The sequence below is a fragment of the Pangasianodon hypophthalmus genome, chromosome 24 (genome assembly GCF_027358585.1).
Source record: "Pangasianodon hypophthalmus isolate fPanHyp1 chromosome 24, fPanHyp1.pri, whole genome shotgun sequence".
In the NCBI taxonomy this organism is placed as follows: domain Eukaryota; kingdom Metazoa; phylum Chordata; class Actinopteri; order Siluriformes; family Pangasiidae; genus Pangasianodon; species Pangasianodon hypophthalmus.
In genome coordinates, this window is record NC_069733.1 from 10301364 (window position 1) to 10325909 (window position 24546).

General features: G+C 38.0%; 1 protein-coding gene across 2 annotated transcripts in view; it reads right to left on the reverse strand.

Annotated features, from left to right (window-relative positions):
• Positions 1 to 1459: 1459 nt before the first annotated feature.
• Positions 1460 to 24546, reverse strand: part of vcana (versican a) — a 31383-nt gene continuing 8296 nt past the window's right edge. For both annotated transcript variants that reach the window (XM_026931268.3, XM_053229010.1), the window contains exons 7-15: positions 20568 to 21731; positions 9743 to 17086; positions 9502 to 9615; positions 9261 to 9374; positions 7906 to 8064; positions 7424 to 7506; positions 4652 to 4796; positions 3869 to 4051; positions 1460 to 3008 (exon numbers count right to left, since the gene is read on the reverse strand). In XM_026931268.3, the coding sequence (XP_026787069.3) occupies positions 2866 to 3008; positions 3869 to 4051; positions 4652 to 4796; positions 7424 to 7506; positions 7906 to 8064; positions 9261 to 9374; positions 9502 to 9615; positions 9743 to 17086; positions 20568 to 21731 (9449 nt within the window). In that variant the 3' untranslated portion in view covers positions 1460 to 2865. The remainder of the gene's footprint in view (positions 3009 to 3868; positions 4052 to 4651; positions 4797 to 7423; positions 7507 to 7905; positions 8065 to 9260; positions 9375 to 9501; positions 9616 to 9742; positions 17087 to 20567; positions 21732 to 24546) is intronic.

Genomic DNA, 24546 nt, shown 5'->3' on the forward strand with positions numbered 1-24546 from the left:
CAGCACAAGCTTCCTTCTGGGGCTTATGTTCTGGACCTTGCAGCCATTAAACCGAAGATTAACTGCATTTCAGTTCACAGTTCATCTTCAGTGGTGTTTAAATTTATGGTTTGTCAGAGACATCAAGTATCTCAGTTTTGTGCCTTATTCCATATGGCGGTCCAGTGGGGAAACTTGTCCATACTGAATCAGTCCATCTTTACAGCCCTTGTTTGGACAGCTGACAAAGCAATTTTGCTAACATAAGCTGTGATATAGAGCCAGGCCTCTGCAAACCTTATTTGACAGGACTAATAATTCTTAATTCTTGGATTTAATTCAACCTTCTATTGTCATTCGAGCTATTGGGGAGTACATGGACCACAGGAACATTCTGGGTAAAATGTATTGTAATAATGGTAAAGAGTGAAAAAGACAGTTGAATTAAGAGGTACTAGTGATATCACACTCAGTTTTATACCTGACTTGCTTGGTTATTTATAGCTAGCATTTTTATTAAAAACTATATGTCTTTTATTATGGAACCACATATGCATGTACTGATGTAGCCTGATTTTTAAATTAAAATTAAAATTAGACAGTAAGACATTAATTACTTGAGAATTGAGTTAATTACTTACTTACACATTATTGCCAAAAGTATGTGACACCTGTACAATTACACCCATATGTGCTTTTTGAACATAACATTTATTATACAGATTTATTCCCTCCTTTGCTGTTATAATAACCTCCACTCTTCTGGAAAAGCTTTCCACAAGATTTTGGAGCGTGGCTGTGGGGATTTGCTAATTCAGCCACAAGAGCATTAGTGAGGTCAGGCACTATTGTGGGGCGAGGAGGCCTGGGGTGCAGTCAGCGCTCCTGTTCATCCCAAAGGTGTTCAGTGGGGTTGAGGTCAGGGCTCTGTGCAGGCCAGTTCTTACACACCAGCCTTGCATGTCTTCATGGACCTCGCTTTGTGCATGGGGGCATTGACATGCTGGAACATGTTTGGGCCCCTTAGTTCCAGTAAAGGAGAATTCTTAATGCTACAGCATACAAAGGCATTCTATCCTATAGTGTGCTTCAAATCTTGTGGCAACAGTTTGGGGAAGGCCCACATATAGCTGTGATGGTCATGTGTCCACATACCCTTGGCCATATAGTGTATATGCAGGAGGGGGAAAAGTACAGAAATTTGGAAGGTCCAAATGAAAATGTAAGGAGGAATGATATTTAGCATAGTATATAAGTAAGTATACTGGCTCAGAATTTGTGTGCTTTTTGTAGGCTAAATTAATCACTCCATCTTCTGGTCAAAATGTATTACTACTTTTGTGCATTATAAGCTTGAAATCACCCATTATTTTCTATAATTATAGTATCTTATAATAATATTTATATTATATAATAATTTATGTAATTATTTTTGCTTCATACCACATCAATGTTATGACACAAGAAGGCCACACTAGGATGGAATAAACTTTGTCTCTTTGGTGACACATTGCAAGTATAAAAAGTAACTTTGCTTGCAAATCGTTTTTTCCACACATAGCCCAGACATTCACATTATACAATAAACATGTTATACTTTAAATATAAAAAGATATGTGCACTTTTGGATAAAACACAACTGACAAAATAACAAAAATGCATTAAAAAAAAACAATGCTTGGGATGAACAAATGGATGATAATTATTGTTGAGATGTGTTGAGACATTCCATGAAGAAAAGTTTGACTGATAGATTCTGGTCTTTTTTTGGCCCATTGAAACACCCCAAATGTCATTACTTTCTAATCTCTGTGTTTAAATAGAAAATATCCTTAACAATCACAAGTGACACCACATGGATTTGCTGGGCTCTAAAATAATAAATTTATGCATGCAGGTCATATTACATCTCCAGTGTGTTGTATATTAGCTACAACCATGAGAAGATTAGGAGCAGCTTGGAAAATAAATGACCTGCATGCTGTTAAAAAGCATGTGGTTCAAGTCTTGTTGAGCAATTCACAAAGTACATTCTCTTAAAAGTAGTTTGACATTTTACCAAAGACAACATGAAAGCTGAAGTTATGGATGAAAATTGAGGAACTGGAGAATTTAAGGATAAAATTAAATTTAAGATTTCAGACCGATTTTTCTCTTGCTATTTGATCTAGGCACCTAATTGTTCTTTGGGTGAGGGTATTATAACAAATTCCTTTTGGATCATTTATCAAAGCTCACTCCACCTTTTCCTGTAGTGTCTGTACTATTATGTACAGAATACTGAGCACTTATTGGATTGTCTTTGTCTCATTTCCTCGTTCAGTCTTTTGGATGTGTCTCAACTCCCATATGTTGTGCTTTTTTGTAGCTCTTCAGAATTTGTGGAATCCCAGGTAGAAATAACTTTGACATACAGCATCCATACAAAACATCCAGTAAAAAGATATGTGCTGGCTATTTTCTGGCTCAAAGTCCTTTACATGGTGCTGACTTTCTACCATCACTTGGAGTTTGTAGTGTTGCGAAGTTACATTAGTATATACTGCACAAAGAAGGCAATTTGTGATCTGAAGAAAAAGACAAACACAGTTTCACTAACATATAAATTGACTAGCAAGGATCAGTCAGTCATCCAGCAGAAATGGCAACAGTCCTTTTTTCAGTGGCCAACTGAAAATACTTGAGAAAACTCTTCCTTTAGTCCTAACATACTGAAAAGGCACTGTGTTGATTCCAGTATCTAGAACTCAAGATGCTTGTCTTTTTCCATTTTTGTCCATTTCCTATTTCCACACATGTATCTAAGTTTAAATCAGATGTCCACTGAGTGTTGTTAAAAAAGAAATCACAGTCATTGTGACTATAGTGTCATAGTAGGCAGGCCTGTTATTTGGTTCTGTTGTCCTTGAAGGCATGGTGATGGTGATTCTGGGGGGATCTGGCAGGCTCCTCTGCAGACCTTTTCCGATGACTGCCATAAATTCTAATGGGTTGATACCGCCGGCTGTATCTTCTCTGGAAGTTGGAGGCTGGAAAAGAAATTGGGGAACATTTTAGATCACACTTCTATAAAAAAAAACAGGTTAGTAAGATCACTATTGACATTGGAACTCTAAACTGAATCTTTTTTCCACAATTCAGTTGTGTTTTTCCAACTATTATTAGTCAGTTGCTGTATTATGTTTAGCACAAAATGTGATGTGCAGGAAAACATCATGCAAAAATTCAAATGTTAATAATGATAAAAATAAAATAAGGTTATAATGACTATCCACTCATGCTAACTAGCTCCCTCCATTGAAAACAGCACATTTTAGCTTGCAAGTGTCGCAACAAAAAATGTCTTCACCCTATTATCAGGAGATTGCAAGCTCGAATCCTGAAAATGTCACAGCTATCTATGGCCAGGAGCCAAGGGAGCAAAACTGGCCGTGCTCTATGGGTGGGAGCGATGGCATTTTCTCTCTACTCTGTCAATCAGAGTGACACTAGCCAATCGTGAGCGTCTATGAGCTCATGTATGTGGAAGAGGGTGTGTGTTACACTGCCCTCTGACACAGCATGAGCAGCAGCTTGAAGAGATGTAGTTTCCTGGCTTCACATGTCTCTCAGTGTTAGCCTCCTTGGTTGGGAGATCTGTCGTATGATAGGGGAGATGTGGCTGGTGGGTGGGGACTGGCAGGTGGCAGGAAAAAAAATAGGAATAATCCAAAAAGCCAGCATTTTTTATTTTATTGACATATTTTGAAATATTTTTCATCTACTTCAGTCTTCAAATGGGATCATCTTCAATATGTTGTTCTTTCTATAACTCTTCTTTAAGGCCCAAAGAGCATTTTAAGAACACGTTTGTTCCTTTTTTAAAGGCTCAACACACAAGAAGACTTACGATTCATGCAAGAAATTTTGGGCAGGTCCCAGGAGCCGTCTCCCCTGCAGCGAATGGTGGGAAGGTGCCTCTGGATGAAGCCGTCCATGCACTGGTATCTCACTAGCGAGTTGATTTCATAGTGAGGCCGCATCTTCCCAAAGGTACGAGCATTTGGCACCACAGGGGGCTGACTGCATGACACTATTAACAGGAAAAACAGGAGGGAGACAAACACCATTAACAATGCTGCTGCCTAATTTATCTTAGCCTGTAAGGGAATATGAAGCACTAATCTGATTCATGTTCCAAAATAAATCGAAGTGTAAACTTCTTCATAAATTGTCAATAAGGAGATGTTTAGTTTCCTATCATAATATGCTAAAAGGTACATGCATCATGGAGCCAGTGACTATATATAATTGTCCAAAACCTTTTATGGTTCTGCAACAAATACAAATGAGTATATGGGACACTTTTTCCATTGATTTCACTGTTTTTAAAATGGGAACATACAATATATAGTTGAGTGCAAAAATTATCACACCCCATCATTTCTGCAATGTGGTTGCACTTTGTAACGAGATTTTAATCCAAATCATGAGGCAAAATCAAGAGACAGTAAGAATAGTTGATAATTTGGCATGGTATTGGAAGACATTTGGCATGATAAAAAGGAGTAAGAGGACACAAACTTGTATATCACTGTATAAACAATCTGTTTATGTAGTGATCGAAAGTAAAATAGAGTACTATGGATACCACCCTTACTGAATTTCTATATCACGATGGCAAAATCCTCACCTGTGCCTTTCTTGCAGGTAAAGGTGAGGTGGTAGTTACAGGGTACATCATTCCACTGGCCGTCCTCATGCCAGATCATTACCACACAGTCCTCTCCAGAAGAGAAGAAACTATCTGGCTGGTTGGGTCTCCAGTTCTCATATTGCTACAAGAGAAGGAAAAGAGTATAAGTATTGTGAATCTAAATATCATAATCGGTATGAGTTCTTGCAATTATTTACATGTATTTATTACATATAATCCCTAAATGAAATGCTGGCACTGTGCGCTTGTGTAAAAAAAAAAAAAAAAAAAAAAAAAAAAAAAACAGCTGATGTTTTGTTACTATTATTCTTAGACAGCAACAATAAGTACCTCCCATTTTCCCCACTACACACAGTGCTACTTGAGCTTGGTAAAGCAATGAAAATACATTTATCATATTAAAAAGCTTAATTTATGTCATATCATCCCATATTAGTGAACAAGTCAAGTGTACTGTTCTGAAAACACCACGGAGAGTAAAATGATTATCATTATAGCAGTCGAGAACCGTTTCATTCTTGCATCATTTGAATTATGTAGTAATACACTTAGACAGCATGCTGACTTATTCATCTCTCTTATGGTTCATTAGCTGACGCAAGAGTATTAGCTGGAAGGTTATGAATGACTGATATCATAAACCTTGTGGGGCACAAACAACAGAGCTATAAACCCTGTGGTAGTACTACACAAGCGAGACCACATGGTGGAGCTGTCTACCCCCACACTGTAATAGAACACTGATGTGAACTTTAAAAACTAACAGAAGCTATGGGCAATTGCAGACACAGACCTCATTTTTATCAGAGTAAAACAAACACAATTTGAATTTCAGGAAACATGCAGTATTTCAGACGTAATACTGGCAAAGTGTAAAGCATGCTGGCAGTATAAATAAGCCTAATGCAAATTATAGGGCACATGCAAAAGTTATTTAAGGTCTGGTACAGCACATAGACTCTAAGCGGGCCCACCAAATTATCTACTGTCAATAAGATTGATTAAATTAATATGAAATTAGGAAAGAGGAAGCAGCTTAGTTTCCTATAGGACAATCCTTCTTAGCAAAGGCAACTATACACAGTATGTAAAAGTACATGGCAGAGTCCACATGGGGGTGCTGTGTACTCCTCACTGCATAATTAATGCAGATTTTATGGGAAATGCAAAAGAGAGATTTTGGTTTATTCAAGAGCCAATGTGCATTCCAAACCGACCACTGATCAGCTGTTCTCTGTGTTCTCCCACAACCAGGTGGCTACAGTTACCAGAAGATGAACCACACACGAAGATACAAGATGAGTAGGATCAAGTGGTATTTCCTGGGACAGCTCTGGTTTAACCTTTAACCAGTTTCCTTTCTCTCGTTATTCCCCTCAAATAGCTCACTGTCCAAAAATGGAACTGACTATGGCTCTCTTAAGATTGGAATAATTCAAACCAATGAGAGAAGAAATGTACAACATAATTGTGCTTCTAGGCAAAGAGGACTGTTTTCTGATTTTGTGTCCGCCTCTTACATGATATCTATGCAGCTATGCAAAACATGCCTTATGCACTGTCACACATGTTTCTGGGAAAATATTTCAAAGGGATACTTACAGCTTTTTCTGGTCGGTCAACAGAATCAGTCTTTATATATTCACACAAATTTCCATCCCATTTTATGCACTTGAAAATTCACTGTCCACTTATCCAACAATAACAAACACTATGTAACCACAAAGATCCACTTCTGAGCAACTGAGCAGCTGAGCAGCGCTTTTGTTTAGTGTGTTTCAGCTGAACCATATGGAATGAGCCCCATTTGTGTGCACACTGCTCATGCCTGCCATCTTTCAGCAACATTCTGGATTACAACTAGCCCTTCAAAGCAGCATGGACCAATTTGCCACGCGTCCTGTTATTACCCTAGTCCAATTCCACAGGCTACCCACTGCTTCCTGCAGACATTTAGTAATGCCACAGTCAAACCCTTAGGACAAGCTTAATGACATCCTAATTCACACAAATAATTACGTAGCCTATCCACTTCCCTTTCTCTTCTCATGTATATACAAGCACACCATACATGAGGACCACTCACAAACATATGCATGTAAGAGCACACCAATAACCATATACAACCCCATCACAACACACATTTACAGCACCCCTGGGCTGTGTCCTTCACTTATCTAGTCCCAGGTGCTGCCCATCTGTATGGCTGGCTCCTTGCTATTTCCTGAGGAGAGTTGGTACCTGTCCACACCTGTCAGCTTACACCCCCTGCTTCATTCACAGGTTTATTTTAATCTCTCAGCGGGGAGGGAGTCTTTCTACCGACGAGCACACCGCTTATCTCCTGCCCCCCAAGGCTTTTGCTCATTTCCCCAGCTCCAGAATACATGCTGTATCTTTGAAGTGATAGTCCAATCAGCACCAAACGACCTGAACCAGTAATTAGCCACTTTCCTGTCCGCTGCAAGAATACCACTGAAAGCAACAGAGGAGGTTCTTGCAACCCCCCTCCCCCACCCACCTCTATATGAACACATAGTTAAAGTTAAGAAACAGGAATCTTTCCCAAAAATCCAGTTATCTACAGTTATCATGAGAACTAATTTTAGAACCAAATATCTATGATATCTAGAGGAAACCATCTAAATTCTCCAAGTACATTTATTTAGTTTATCAGGATTGTTTTTAGACTTGATACTGTATGCCCTCTGACAGGAGGAATCCATAAATTACAGTTAACTCTCTTACCAAAATACGTCCATCTGTCCACCGGAAATCACTTTCAAACATCTTATCATTCAGTCCGATCCACTGGTAGTCATGGCCAAGGCCTGCCAGGAAAAAAAAGAGTACATGTTGGTTAATTCTTTCACCGTATTAGGAATGCCTGGTCAGTCTTTAAAAATAAGGGAAATTTTTTATTAGCCTACACATCTCACTTCCTGTTTCTCAGGCCTGAGATATCTATTCCTCACGTCTTCTGCTCAGTAATCAGCTTGGGTTCTTTCTTGACTATGTAGTCAAACAATACCTCCTAAATCATATCATTTAAATTGGAAACTTGTAATTCTGGCATTTAAAATATATAGATATGAAATTGTACTGGTTGACTTGTTATTTACTTACTTACAATCATTATTTATTTACATATTAGTAGTGTTACATATGGGCAATACTGACAAAATTAACTTTGGAAAGTCTTAAAAGCAAATTAGAGCCTCCACACTTACGGTTGATAAAGTGCTGTTCTTCATGGGACAGAATACTAGTAAGGTGACCACCCAGAAGACGGCATTCATGCTCTGCTACATCCCAGGTGCGTCTGTGGGGGAAATACCTGTAGCAATGGCCTTGAAACTTATGCCATCCATAACTACATGTTTCTGTGTCTGCAAAGAGAAAAACAAAAAATATGCACCTTAAGTCTGACAGAAAGACTTGGTTTAGAAATTTAATTGCTATTAAATTAAATTTATTTAAAACCTATCAAGAGTAGTGAATGCAAGTATATAACTGAGTAAATTGGTAGTATAAATCTGACTATGTTTCATATACTAACTTTTTGACCTTTATTGCTCTTCCTGAGGGCTTGTGATTTTACCTCCCTTTCATCCTTGTAGTACACTACACACCACTACACTAAATGAGATCTGTGAGAACAAGTAAAGCACTTGTGTTTTAACTGCATCTGGAAAAGATTCTGTTCCAGTAGGTCTATTCACCTAGATTATTGGATTGCATTTTGTTTAAAGATATGACTTGATACTGAGAAACAACATCTTAAACATTTTAAATGCTCAAGAGGCCACTTTGCCTGCTATCTTCGTGTACAGCGTTTCTACAGAGACAGATGTTCATAACATTGCACCAAGTGAGTCATGAATATAAACTATGAACATGTCACTTATTTTTTTTCACATTTGCAAATGAGCCATAGGCAATAAATCACTGTGGATGTTTCTGGACTAGCCCTGGGCTGCACTGTTTCCTAACTTATTTGAAATGGCATGGATTTACCCTGGAAGAAATACTAATGACCAGCAGTTAATCACTGAAATGGCCTTTTAAGGAAAGCTGCTGACAGAGAACCCATGAATTGCTGCAATTTTAATTTGGCAATGCTTGCAATAATATGCATGAGAATTATTAAAAAAAAATTTTTTAAAGACATATTAAAGTGTTATCTAAAGGTGACTTCTAGTTTGATAAACTAATGAACTGCAATTACAAAGGGCATTCTAAATATTTGTGTTTATTGAGGATAATCATTCGTAGCCCTACTGATTCATCGATCTTGGCTTAAACTCTGGTTCATTTCTGGAAAGGAAGAAGCCTAAGAATCATGAGCAGCTATCTGTAAGCATTCAGACACCCAGAATGAATCACCCCTGAATAATTTCAGCATAATGTATATACAATTATTCTTCTCTAGCACTTTTATACCACTATGGTATTCTTTATTAGGTGTAACTGAATAAGCCCTATGGAAATTTGAGTCTTCATAGATGACTACAGCAACTGCATGTTATAGTCACGTTTTCCTAAGTAAAGTGTGAATGAAATTACCAAAGAATTATATCATTACCTTCCTCACAGAGAGATCCTCTGTAGCTTGGTAGACATACACAAGTAAAAGAGTTGATCCCATCTACACAGGTACCCCCATTACGACATGGGTTGGGGTGGCACTCATCAATATCTAAATAATGATTACATGAATGATCCAAGATTTACACTACTGTCATTCAGGAAATCCAAATCATTGAATAATACATTACTATTCATTAATTAATTTAAAAAGTAAATCATTGTATATTCATGGATACCTATTTCACAATGGTCACCAGTGTAACCGGGTAGGCAGCTGCAAATCTGCACGTTATCCCTTTTCAAACATGAGCCACCATTCATACATCCATTATCAGAACATGAATGGGCACCTGTAGTTTAAAAAAAGAGAATACACATAGCAATGATTGGAGGGCTCCATATGAGGTAATAGCACATAAGCATAGTATAGATGATCTGAGAAATACTGATAATTTGGTTTTCAAAATAATGTCATACCTGCAATATCATATGTCTCTCCAATAACTGTGTATCCTAGGTCCATGTCCAGTCTAGGTCTCTGTGTTCCATTCAGTGCCTCTGGATTACGGGCTGAGCCTTCATCCAATGTGGTGTCATCAGAAATATCTTTAGGAGAAGCTATTGTATCTGAATGTATTTGAATTCCATCAGCTGATGATGTGGAGTAGTCTGTACTCTCCAGAATTGCAGTTGCAGTTTCCTCAGTTTGACCAAATGTCTCTTGTTCCTCTGACACATTTTCCTCATCTACAGATTCAGTGACTGAATCATAAGATTGTAGCATTGGTGATGCTGGTGATATCTCATCAGATGACGGTATGACAGTGGTTACCTCGTCTTTGCTGTTTTCATAAGTAAAGTGTTCCATAGGTGACACAGTGGATAACCTCTGTAAAGGATTCTTGTATGAAATGCTTGGCTGTTCAGTGCTGCTATCTGATGTCTTAATCTCATATACTGGAGTACTTTCAAGGGCAGTCTCACTCTCAGGCTTTGAGAAAGTCTCAGAATCAATCAAATCTGGTTTGGATTCTACTAAAGAAGGTTCAGATGTAGCATCACCATCCAGCGTCACATCAGCGTCTGACTCCATTATTGGTACCTTTTGAGTTGAAGGCACACCTTGCTTTGTGGTTTGGGTATACTGAGTGGACACAGATACCATGGGAATAGTTGTTGTTGTTGACAAATCTTCTGCTGCTGAGGTATCTTTAGTAGGTTGGGCTGTAAGTGTCATTTCAAACACTGCTTCATGTTGGAACCTTGATGTTGTGAGTATTGGGGGTTCATATGTTGTGCTATCAGTTTCTTTAGAATGTGATACCAATGCATCTGAATGAGTGGTGGAAAAATCTCTGTGATCTGTTGATACTTTAAAAGAGACAGCTGTTGACTCTTCAGTGAAGATTTCAGAAACCACTGATAATAATGGACTTGATGTCTTTCCTCTGGTTGAATCAAATAATGGCATTTCTGAGCTTTTTGGTACCAACTCTGTTGTTGCCTTATCTTTCGCTTCAGAAACCACATCACCTGAGCCTTCCTCTGACAATAAGGGGCTTGATGTCTTTCCTCTGGTTGAATCAAATAATGGCATCTCTGAGCTTTTTAGTACTGTCTCTGTTGTTGCCTTATCTTTCACTTCAACTCTTTCTGTTTGAACTATTTCTGTTACCTCATATTTGGTGGTTGGTTGTACTGTGATGTCAGATTGTGTAGTAGTTCTAACACTAGTATCATTCTCAAGCTCCATGTTTGGATGTACAGTGGTCTCAATCTCAATTTCAGATGCACCAACAGAAATCAAATCCGGTTTGCCCTCTACAAGGGGATTGGTCGTGCTCTCAAAGTCTAACATCCCAACAGTGTCTGAATCAAAAATAATGCCTGGAATCTTTGTGTTCTCTGCTACTGATTCAAAAACAGATGTGCCTGCTGGCTGTAGTCTTTGGGTAGTTGGAGATGACATCTCTGAAGAAACCACAGTTGAAACTTGCTCTTCTGCTGGTAGCACCTTATTAGGCTGCATAGTTTCTGAACTACTGCTGTTTTTTAAAATGTCTAAAAGAGGTGCAAAGGATGACTCAAAGAACTTTACAGTACTAGTGAAGAATGAGTCAGTACTTGCAGCTGTAGCAGAACTCTCCATACTAGAAGAAGTACTACCTGTTACTGACTCAACATTAGGGAGTGATGATCTTGGTTCACTATGGTCTGTAGCCTGTGCCATACCACGTGAAACTACTGTCGTTGTTTTATGAGCAGTTGTAGTCTCAATGATATCTGATCCACTAGACACTGTAAGTTCTGATATGAGACCTGAGCCTTCCTCTGTGCCAATGTCCTGGGAGACTAAAATAAATGGTGATTGTTTAGAGTCAGTGGTCTTCTCTGTATTATGTCCAGAGGTTGCAGATACAGTTCCATGTAAAGTAGAATTAACATCTGCTGTTAAGGTTGTTGGTGAGCTTGTATCTGTAGATGTAGTGTCAGCTGGTGTTGAAGTTTGCATTCCAGAGTCTTCTACAGAGACACTGTCTCCTGAGAAGTTATCAATCTCTGTGTCAAGAGACATCACAATAGAATGTGTCTTGGGCGTTGCCTGTGTAGTCCTAAACTCAGAAGGTGATGTGGTAGTGGTCACATGTAAAATGGTTTTAGGCTGACTGGTGGTTGTATGGCTGGGTTTAGTGATGACGTGACTGTGCTGACTGGTAGTGTGAACAGAATCAGCGGTGGTAAATGTAGGTGGATTTTCACTGTAAGTAATATGCAAGGTGGTCTGACTAGGATGGGATTTTCCAGTGTTGTAATGTGTAGTAATATGAGTGGAATACAGGGATGTTTGAGCAGAATGTGTGGACGTGGGTACGTGTGGAGTCATCTTTGAAGGAGCCACAGTTTGAACAGTAAATCTTTCATCAAGAATATCTACAGAGAATGTTGGTTTTGTTTCTGTTTCCTCAGCTTTTATTGAGCTGCTTAAATGTATGCCTTTAGCTGTTGGACCTTCCAAGGTTGACTGAATAGACAGGTGTAAATCTGAGGATGGTAACACAGGATTGTCTGTCCCAGAGCCTTCTGGTTCCTCTGTCAGTATGCTGGAGGATTGAGGCGTCATGGTGACAGCTGTTATGCCAGCTGCTTCCTCTGTGATGATTGTCGAGGCAAAAGGTGATGAGGGTTCCAACCCAGAAACAGTATCTGCATCAATGATCATATCATCTTTGGTAATAAATTCTGTTTTGGTGCTGTGGTCTCTCATGCTGTCTGTAACTGTTGAGAAAAGTTCATCTTCATCTTTTATCTCTTCTGTGAATATGATAACAGGGCTTGTAATTGATTTGGTATCATGAAGCCTTGTGGTAATTTTGCTAGATCTGATCTCACTACTAGATGGGACAACTGTTGTAACTTCTTTATCTGTACCAACTTGGTATATGACAGAGAGAACTGGAGTAGTCACATCTGTGTCTGTCACCACTGACTCAGGTGAGGTTTGGACAGTGACCTCATCCACAAGCGTAGTATATGAACTCTCTGTGGGCAAACTAGTGGTTAGGGAATCTTGTGTAGAAATTGCCAAATTGTCTTCTGTGTTCTCAGTCTCAGTAAACTTTGTTGCACTGTGGGACAATTGAACTTTTGCTGTACCTTTGGTGGGTGTGTTACTTTGCATAGTTGCTTCTACAGTGACACGTTCACTAGTGGTAGTAACTAGTATTTCATCCCCTGAACCTCCATCCTCTGTAAAAAGGCTCAATGTCCCTTTGTCAACATCTGTTGTTGAGACTACAGAATCAATGTCAACCTGCTTTGAGGTCAGATAGATTGAATCTGTTCCTGGCATCACTGACACAGTTGTTACAGTTGACTGTCTGCCCAAACTATCTTCATTTGTTAAGGCAACTGAGTCTGTGAAGGTTGAAGTAGGAACAACCAATGGCAGGTCTTTGATACCTATGTGTATTGATGGTTCTGTTTTTTCTGTTGTTATATCTGTTGATGGAGCTTGTGAAGGAGCAGCAGACTCAATAAGAGCACCAGAACTATCATCTTCAGTACCTTCATCTTCAGTGACTTCAGATGTAGTATCCTCCATGTCGCCACTACCAGTATCCGAAGATACAGCCATAGTTTCTTTTTGAATCGTGCTAGGCATTGTTGAAATAGATTCAGATATGAACAATGTATACTGAGTAGAAGTCTCAACACTTAGGTGATCTAATGTGGTCTTATTCTCACTGGTTTCAGCCTCATCTGTTTTCACAGACAATTCTGTATTTACTTCAGTTGTCTGCAATTCTGATTCTTCAACATGGTTCAAGACTTGATTATCTACTGTCCCCTCAGATGTGATCTCTGCCAGTGATGTCACTGTTACATGTTCCATTATAGGACTGACAGAAGGTGCAGATGACTCAAGGACAGTGGATACTAGATCACCAGAACCATCATCAGCCCCTTCAGTTTCAATAGTAGTGTCCTCTGTGTCACCACTACCATACTCCAAAGAAGAAGACATTAAATCTGTTTGTGCAGGGCTTGAAGGAATTTGTGAAGTAGATTCTGATGTTAACTTTGCGGAAAGTGTAGCTGTTTCAACATCTGAGTAATCTAATGTGCTCTTTGTGTAACTAATTTCCGCCTCATCAGTTCTTATAGAATATTCTTTACTTGCTTCAGTTGTTTCTGATATTTTGTCAGCAGATCCTTCAAGTATGGAAGACTCTTGATCTCCGCTTGAGGCCCCTAATGTTTCCATGTCGATAACAGTTGATGTTAAATATGTGGCATTACGTATACTCTCTAAGTGAGATTTTTGAGCTGTACCTGATGAAAAATGGTCAGCAGTTACTGTTGAACTGCTAGTAGTGGTGAATCTCTCTGTAACACCAAATGTTGTAACAGTGGTTGGTGATGTGACAGATGCAGTGTTAAGGATGTCTTCATTCTGCTCCCCAGAACCATCACCAACTGTAAAGGCAAGGACTGTACCCGTCACTGTTGAGTGGGCAAAATCTGATGATACCTCCATAACAGGCGGGTGCACTGGCAACTCTGTTCCCATAACTCCCTCTGATTTTGTTGTTAATACATACTTTATAGACGGCACTTGTGAAGGAGGAGTGGAATCAACAACTGTATTAGAGAAATCACCAGAAACACCATCCTCAAACTCTCCACTTTCTTCACCAGAACCCTCTGACTGTGGTATTTCTTGGGTTGGAGCTGAAATAATATGTGACTCTTTAGAAACTGTATTTGAGATTTGAACCTCTGAGGTATCTACATATCTTGTATTGAACAGCGACTCTGTTTTGTAATAACTAGTTCCAACCATTGTGTCAGTTGTGTTTTGGTTGTATTCAGCAGTCTCTGGAGTTGTTTCTATCTCTATTGAGCTAGAATCTATTGCGAGTGATTGTGTATGGTCAACTGTAAAAGTTCTTGTTGTAGCAGCAGTAATATTCTCTTTTGCTTCGCTCTGTGTTGTTGCTCTTGTTGTCATGCCCTGGTCATCTGTATCTGTAAAATGCACTTGCATAAAAGAGGTTGTGCTCAACTTATCAAGAATGCTCTCACCAGAAAAGTCATCCTCTGGTGCAGAATGTAATAAGATTGAGGTGACGTCATCGCTTGTTATGGTTGATGATAGTTTTTCGGTCTCTGATCCATTTGTGTGATGCATTTCCACTTTTTCTATTGTTTCATCTGACAAGGAAAAGGCAGGAATCAGTGTGGATGCATGACTTGTGATCATTGTAGTTGTTGCTATAGTAGTTTCTTGCTCTCTGATAAGCTCATCTGTAGAGGGGACTGTATTCAGAATACTGAATGCAATGGCTGGGCTCTCTGATGTCCTCTCCAATAATGTGCCCTCTAAATGAGGTAATAGTGTACCATCCCAGACTGGTACTGTGGACATGAAATGATCTCTTTCAGGAATTGTAGTGGTTGTGGTAAATGCATCAGTTATTTGATTACCTGAACCTTCTGTATCTGGGAAGAGCAATAGTGCCTCTGATTTTGTACTTGGCAAAGCTTGGCTTATAGACTCAACACTAAACTTATCAGTTGTTTTCTTTTCTGAGCTCTCTGTTGAGAAGACCATTTCAGAGGCATCAATAATAGGCACTTCAGATGGCTTTGATGGCACTGTTGTTGCTATTGCCTCTCCTGCTGGGCTATCAAGACCTGAGCTTTCCTCTGACATCACACTTTGAACTGTGGCAGTGAAGAGTTCTTGTATGACTTCTTCAGAAATTCCACTAAACTGAACTGGTTCCATTGTTGTCTCCATATCAGTGTAGCTACTTGAAAAGGCTGAAGGAGAAACAGTAGCCTGATTTGCTTCCATTCCCTCTGAATCAGTCTTTACTGACACAGTTTCATCAACTCTCTGAACTGAATGGGTTGTAGTATGCAATGGAAAAACTGTTGAGAATTTTGTGGTCAACATAATATGCGACTGATCTCCTGAGCCATCAGCTTCAGAAAATGGAAAGGTTTCAGTATGTGTACCTGATGGCACATCTTTACTTGTTTTCTCCATTGTAGACACACTGCTTATAGCTAATATCTCATCTAAAAATTTTTCTTCTTGTGTGGAGAATACTTGTTCCGAGGAATCAATAATATTATCTGCTGATGGTTTTGCTAATAATGTTTCTTCTGTTTGGAGCACCACATTTTCTGCCAGGGGTGGGCTGTGTGGTGTCATGGCATCAAAATCATTTGTCATAGTATGTTGTAATGTAGGCTTTGTAAAAATGAAATCATGAGTTTCACCACCTGATCCTTCTTCTTCAGCTTTAAACAAGGATTTTGTTGAAGTAATGCTTTCTATGTCTGGTGAAGATGTAATCATAATTGTGCTTTTTGAAATAGCTTGCTTTTCAGTGGTGTCAGGTGAGGATATATTGTCTGTCTGATGTGATGCAGACATAGGTGTCTCTGTAGTAAAAGCATACTCTTTGATTCCCAATTCTGTTGTCCTATAGTTTGAAGTTGAGTAGGTAATATCTGTGGTGTCAGTAAGAGATGGCAGTAATGGTGTCTTATCACTTGTTGCAACCATTGTATGGTCTAATTTGTCACTTTCTGTTGCTTGCAATGTTGTACTTTTCTGTGCCACTTGTACTACTTGAATAGTAGCTGTTTCCTGCCCAGACCCGTCTTCAATAGGAAAAGAAATTTCCTCAATGGTGTCTATTGGCTTAGAAGGTGCAACAGCTGAGATAGTTGTTGTAGTTGCATTTGTTGGGAACGCAGATGGTTGATGTGGTTTTGGTGAGAAGCTTCTTTCAACAGTGATGCCAGGCGAAGTATCTGGTATTAAGATTCCCTCCTCCATGATAGTCTCATCTTCAGGTTCTGGCACTAGAGATGATAGACGAGTAGACTCTACCATTATTTGTTCTTTATCATAAACATATTTTGGCTCCACTGTGCTGAGGAAAATGGGTATTGGATAGGTTATATCTTGGCTTGACTCAAGTGATCCATCTTGTGTTGCACCAGGGTCTACCAGTGAGTGATCAAAATTGGTTGATGTCTCTGTTTTTTCTTCTGTTTGTGTTAGGTTTTGAGAGGACATGCTCACAAACACATCTCCTCTTGCCTCTTTCTCAGCATAAGACTTCTCAGGCTCAATGCTCACCTCATGTTTGCCATTTATAAAATTAAGTGTTGGTGTGCTGGTGTCAAAAGTAGACTCTTCACTATCCCAGATAGGCTCACCATCCACGGGGGAGGGAATGAGCTCATTGGGAACCTCAGGAATAATAGGAATCTGGGGCATCAGAGGGTCTAGTTGAACTATAGAAAAAAATATAATAATAATAATAATAATAATAATAATAATAACACTTGCTTACAGTATTTTAAATTATTGTATTATAAACCAGCTAATGAATGGTCAACATTGAATACAGGTGCAAACACAGTGAGTCAACACAATCATGCGTTTGAGAGCTCAAGCTAATTAGGTCAGTCACTAAATAAATAATAAATAATGTTCTTTTTGCTTTCTCAACCATTACCTAAGTAATGGTGACACATTCCATGACTTAATCAACAAAAAAATTAACATCATTCTCATTCATTATGTGTCTATCTTGGCTATATGGTTGGAGTACTGACATATTAATGATACCTCTTACTCAAAAAAGCACTTTGAAAATCTACAGCCATCATGTATAAATCAAGTAAAAAAAAATCTGTTTGAGTTTTCTGAATAACCTAGACACACAATTTACAAAATTATTTTATAAATGTAATAAAGGAGGTTCAAGTACTTTATGCAAATGACTTATCCTCTTTTTTTCAGGAAGTGGTTGTACTGTCACACTGTGTATGTCATATATCCTTGTCCACACAAGTTTACCTTTCAGTGGTAATGAAATGAATGCCAATGAAAATTTGAAGCATTTGACTTTGCATTGAAAAGGCTCTCCTGAACCACTGGCTATGTGGTTTACAGAACATAGGTCCTTCAGCAATATTATCTCTATTATCCCTCATCTACTCAGTTGTAACCTGTCTCAGGTGTCTCAGGTGTAAGGTGTAGGTCCTGTCTCAGTTTTAAGTCACTTTGTATAAAGTCAAATGAGTAACATATAAAATTCTTCACAGTGATTAAAACCAGAGCAGAGGTTCTGCCTTCTCAGTCTCCAGAAGCTGAACAGCAACTATGACTCTCTTGCCATACTATGTGTCTGGTAATTAATGTCACATAAAACAGCCTTGGTCATGATCATAAGGGTAAGTGTTTTGTGGCAGTTGAGGTCAGATACAAATACACCATTGTGCTCAAATCATTACATCAGTAACACAAACACTGATGAGGCAACAGTCCAGTCACCACTTATGACCTTAATTCATTTGCTACTTGTTGTGTTGTGTTTGGTAATATGTATGTGTTTCTTACTGAAAAATAATACATATTGGTCACAGATATTTTGTTCAGCGTCAACTGACATGAAACCAGCTGCATAAATAATGTAAAGGGTACATCCTGTATTTTTAATGTAATTGGCACAAACTCATTCTTTACCATAATATTAAAATGGAGATAAATGTTTCATAAAATGATGTGCAGGGTGTGACAACATTTTCCATTGGTGTTTATACATCAACTGAAAATCTGGCTAACTGATTACATTGTCATGGGCACACCCAGTCATGACCAATAAAAAGCAGTAAACACTTTTTCTTACAAGCTCACTGTTCAGCTGTCCTTACAGAGAGGGGTGAATTTACTCTGGTAGTGACATCAGCCTTGTTGTGGCGGCCAGTCTTTACTGTGCTAACAAGCATCTGTGCTTATACAGGTACTGTGCCAAGTTTTTTCTTTCTGCCAAGCCTCCAGAAACCAGAGACGGCGAGAAACCAGAGAGAACCTGTTGTGTGCTGTCTCTTCCACTGTTGGTCAAAATGAGCTGTGCAAAAGCTAGCAACTAACAGCTGGCGGCTAGAGGTGTCAGGTCTACTTCTAAAACTATTAGTGTAGCTAGATAAGTGTAAAACCTGTCCAAAAGCCTCTCAGTGACCTAGAAATGTTTAACATGTGCAGAAGGTCAGATTTAATTCTAGGACTGAACAAAGTACAGCTCAGTTGCCTTGTTTATCAGCTTTAAAAACAGCACAAACAACTGTCCCACAAATGTATGTGAGTGGAAAAAACCCAACACTGTCCATTTTTAAAAACTTAAAAGTTATATTTTTGCTACAAATGTTAACCTAACTGAAAGAATTTGTCTATCTCGAAAGAAAATGTAAATGTCTAATATAGAATTGTAGCTATTCATCAGAGAATATAGAGTTATATGGAAACATTTCTATATGGAAATATATAGAAGCTGTACATATGGAAACATATAGGCCGTATAAGATAAAACTCATAACATAATCATTACTGACAAATCAAATGTACACACTAACCAAAAGGACAAGCTCATACCAGTCTTTAAATACAAGCAAACCGACACAATGGCAGGATTTTAAAGTAGCTCACTGTGGTTTCACACTAAGTGTGAACAGACGAGTGCCATGTCTAAAGAGTGCTTTGATTAATCTCAGAGTATCCGGAACAAAGCACACTTACAAAATGATCCTGTGGCGAGACCTCATCAAATCCTCACATAAAAACCAATGAGGCCTCATTAAATCAGGTCTTAGCATGGCAGTGAATTTTAAATGCTTGCCTCCTCTTTACCAGTCCTCAGTACCAGTTACAGGGTTGATGAGGACATTACTTACCTTCCCATATTTATTTTTTTTCTTTGCTAGATATTTGATTTAATATTAGTAACCTATAAAAAAAAGACAATTTAAAAAATTCTCTAATACTAAATGAATTTCTGAATTAATACAATTTATAAATTCTAATAAGATGATATATGAATGAGAAGATGGCAAGCACTGAAATAAACATTAAGTAAATTGAAAGTCTAGTATACTGCTTCCTGAATAGACCTAGTTGTAATTATCACATTAACGGCAAAATTGGTGTATTTAACAATACGGCTTCCACTCTTGTTATTCAGCAGCTTATAAAATAGCACTTAATATTTTGTTGTGTAATGCTGCATTTTATTTTTTATATGTATCAGATTAAGATCCTGTTTCCTTCAATGTCCTTTGTACAAAAAAAACACATTTTTCACAAAATTTAAAGAAATGATATTAATAATTCATTAATAGAATTCTATTAATGAATTATTAATATAATTCTATTAATGAATTATTAATATCATTAACAGAATCATTAATAGAATCATATTATTTATTTAATATATGCAAGGTCAGAATCACATATAACTGAGACATGCCTCTGTTTTAGGTAAACCCCACCCTATTACTCTATATAACTCACCCTGTAATACTTAACTCTTGTGCACTTCTTTAAATAGCACTTATGTAGTTATGTTTGAGGTAGGAATATCGATGTGAGTAATTTATGTATTAAATCCTCAGTACATGGGCGTAAGTCAACTTCCCATAAGGTGAATCTGGTAGAAAGTCCAGATATTCAGCACCCTGGAGAGCACTGTCATAAATAATATGTAGATTATTTATTTAGCTGACCAAAGGCTTAATTATTCAATAGTGAATGAGTCTTAATCTGATTCATGTGATTATATGAACATATGAACCATTGAAAGCAATCCATACACTCTTTAAAGTGTGTACCGTTGATGGAATTAACAAAATATCAATGCTCTCACCAATAAATTAAATATTTTCATGGATATATGAGTAACAGTTTATAATAAGCAAAAAATAAGAAGGGCCTTACCTGTTTTATTCTGCTGATGAATGTTAATGATAATCACTTGGAGAGAAGGCACATCTGTACAATTTTTGTTGCTTTTTTCAGGAGAAAGTGTCAACGATGGGATGTCCTCTGTGTCCTCGCCTTTTGTAACAGCTTCACCAATGACTTCTGGAGTACACGAAACTGATTCTTTTACAGCTGACATAGTTGAATCTGATTTCTCAGCTAGTAGTTCACTGAGGACAGGAGTTGTTAGCTTCATAGCTTCAACTGTGGATGATACCGATGTGGTAACATCAGAATGAGTTGTATTGGGTTGTACTGTATGGGCTGTGAATGTGACAGATGCATCAGTAGCAACTGGCATGGTAGTAAGTCCATCTGTGGTATCTGAAACTTCAGAAATTGTTTGTGTGGGTGGTGGTCCAGCCATAACACCAATTTCACTGCTGTCATAATCACCAAACACTGTAGATTGAATTTCCTCGGTAGGGCTTATCTCAGTTATGGTGGTAAGATGAACATTGGTGATGTTAGGCAGAATCGTGTCATCTTTTGCTGTACTAGACTGTGAAACTTCAAAAGACATGCTGATTAACTTTGTGGGTTCTGCTGTCAGATCAGTGGTAGTGTGCAAGAGATCAGAGGCTGTATCTATTTTCTCCTTTTCCAGAACAGATTCCTCTGTCTTCCCCAGTGCAAACATTGGCTCTGTGCTTGGAGAGGCTGAGATTAAAACATCAGGTGGAACTGTACCTATTTCAATTCCTTTGTTATCTTCTGATTTGTCTGAGGGAGTCTCAGGGACAGCAGGAACAGCTGTTGTGGATACTAAGTGCAGTCCATAATCTTGAGTTTCTGACACAATCCTAACATCTGTGAGAGTGGTTACTGAGTCATCGACTTCTAAATCCTCTGTGATAGCTGTTACATGTTGGCTACTTGGTGAGTCAGAACTGCTTGATGGGGCCATGCTGGTGGAAAACATGAAAGGAGAGTCTATCGAGGCCTGGTTCTCAGAGTCATCTATGGTGGTCTGTGAGTAAATGAATTCCTTTGGCTCCATGGAGGACTCAGAGAGAGCAGTCTGGGCTGTGGTTGAAGAGGCTATAGAGGGTGAGGTTGTGGTGACACCCTTAATTGTAACATCCACCCATGTTGTCTGGTTGAGTAGAAACTCATAACCTAAAGTTAAACACAGAAATATTGTCTGATCCACTGTAATCCTCCCAAAAAAATACAGCTGTCAAACATAGAACTGAGGAAAAATATGTTTGTTCTTCCAGTGAATGATTGTTATAAACTTTGCAGTGCATTTCCACTATACATCTCCCTACATGCCTCAGTACAAAAGGCCAATGACTAATAAGTAAGGAAGAAAACATGGCGAGACATTCTGTTATAGGAAAGTAATCCACAACAGGGTATAATCCCCAAAGTGGATTATTTCCAGTTATTTCCTGTTATACCATGGTTGAATGCTTTAATCTGATTGGTCAGAAGGTGTGTATTATTTTCATATAACAGCACAGGTAGTTCTGGCTGTAATATGAATGGCAGGTTATATTAAAGTGCTTGCTCTAATATGTTATTGTTTCTATAGTAACAGCTCATACACAGGGACTTGTATAGCAAACACTCCACATAATCTAACTAATCAATTTCAAAACAGGTTGTTTTTTAACAAATTCATTCTTATAATCATTGATGTGTTGAAGTCTTTTGTTAGGAGACATTTTAATTTACGTTTATGGAAGGAGTCTTGTTATAAGCACTCTCAGTCACACTTTCTGTTTTCTCTGGTTTCTCAGTCTCCTATTATTAGGCATAGATTATGCAGAGTGTTTGCCATACAAGTCCCTTTGGGTGAGTTATTACTACAGAAACAATAACATATTAGAATGAGTGCAATTAATATAAACCTGTGATCTGCTACTGCTGTCAGAGTTGCTGTATAGAAAATTAATAAACACCTTCTGACCAATCAGATTAGAGAATTTAATAGCACTGTGGTATAAAGCCTTCTATTAAGCAAAAGATTATAGTTCTATAACACATTCAGTCAAAATGGGAAATGGGTTGCATGTGTGCATTAAGACCTTCTGTAATATTTAAATCAACAGTTAAACAAAACAAAAAGTGAATTTCAATAGAACAGAATATTTAGTGTTGTGTAGATTCTTTGCACAAATCTTTAACACCTGCTTGGAGTTACCTCAGTGGAGCATTATACATTTCTTTCTTACTACTGTCCTATCCTCTGGTAACTCCATTTCCCAGAATTCTATACTGGCTACCATGCCCCCTATTGTCCAACCCACTTAATTTCACCAGCTTACTAAACACACTCACCTGCATTTCATTTACTAATCACCTCTTTAGCCTGAAATACCTCCCAGTTTAGTTAATCTAGTTTTCTTTCCCTACAATGCTAAACCTTTTGACCTGCGATTCTATATTTAAGTTGTTACATCTCTGCTATCCTGTGCAAGTCTGGCATATATATAATCATTAAGAATTTAATATGGGGAAAAAAAAACACCTTCTAATTATATTATATGATTCAAACAGACTAACAGCAAATGAGGCTTTCTTAGAAAACTGGGGTCCATAATGCTTTGGTTATAACTTACTAGGGTTCTTATGGACTCTGTATGCTCTATTCTCATGCCAGTGCAAGCATAATTCGCTGGCATGTTGCTATTTTGTTTGGGTGCAAGTAATATTTTTTTTTTTTTTTTTTTTTTGTGGATGCTACTATATTTTATCTGTAACAAATAACAACAAAGTCAGGCGTGGCAGCTTAAGGTCAATTCACCCCAAAAGCTTTTATGTGTCTGTTAGTCGCTCATAAGCTTCTATTTTAACTGGTGTTTAAATCCATACAAGATGAGAGACATGCACTTGTAAAACATTCTCTCATTGTTCTGCTGTGTTGTTCTATGCACACTCCACAGCGATCCATACAAATCCATTATAAAATTCCTTTATTAAAACAACCAATTTATTTAATTTGTTTAGCAATATCATTCTCAATTGGATTTGTACTTCAGATAAGGTCTTATCACCTCTCCTGGGATCTGCTCCACTTTCATTTTCTCTCTCTCATGATGCTTTATGCTTACATCCTCTCTCAAAATGTTAAACCAACCCTACATACTCCTACATATATGAAATCAAAAATATTTTATGATTTTTAAGCTGGTATGAAGCTTATTTTCGACAATGGTTTTAGATATGGGGCTTTAATTGTCCTGTGATATATATAAAATTTTTTATAAATAGATATTTTGTTTTGCAGAGATAAGTATCTTTCAACCTTTTAAACAATGTGTGTTTGTATTGCACTCTGACATAATTAGTACCTATATGCAGTGACCCATTTCCATTCAGTTGAACTGATTAAAAACACTAAATATGGCTCAACATATAATGTTTAGGAGGGTTTAGACAAAAAGTGCACAATATAGCACCAATCTTGTATCTAGTGTGTATAGTGGGAAACCATGCCAAAGGGAAAATGCCATCTGTGTGCACGACCACAGTATGTGTGCCATTCTGTCTGTTTTCATCATTTACCTTCTACACATTTTCTCTTTAATGCCTGTATTAGCCTGAGTGGGAATACATGTGTATTTAGCCACTAGCACTACACATGAAAGGAGCTTATTTGATATTGCAACAGCACATCTAACCACACTTATTGTATTCACTCAAACCAAAACCCATTTTTCTCTAGCACCGCTCTGCACCACATTACCACATGTGGCAATGCTCGTGAAAAGACCAAAAATATACAATGCTGACATCTTATGGCATGTTTTCATGTGTACACTATGATCCTAAGAATAAAGTATCTTTCTTTCATTTAACTAATTCAGTTTGACAGATTCAAACAAGACATACTTGGTTTCTCTATTTTAGCTATTTTACTTTTGTTACTCTGCTGCTTAAAATGACTGACCACATTTGGCTGAACATTAAATTAAATGAAATACAA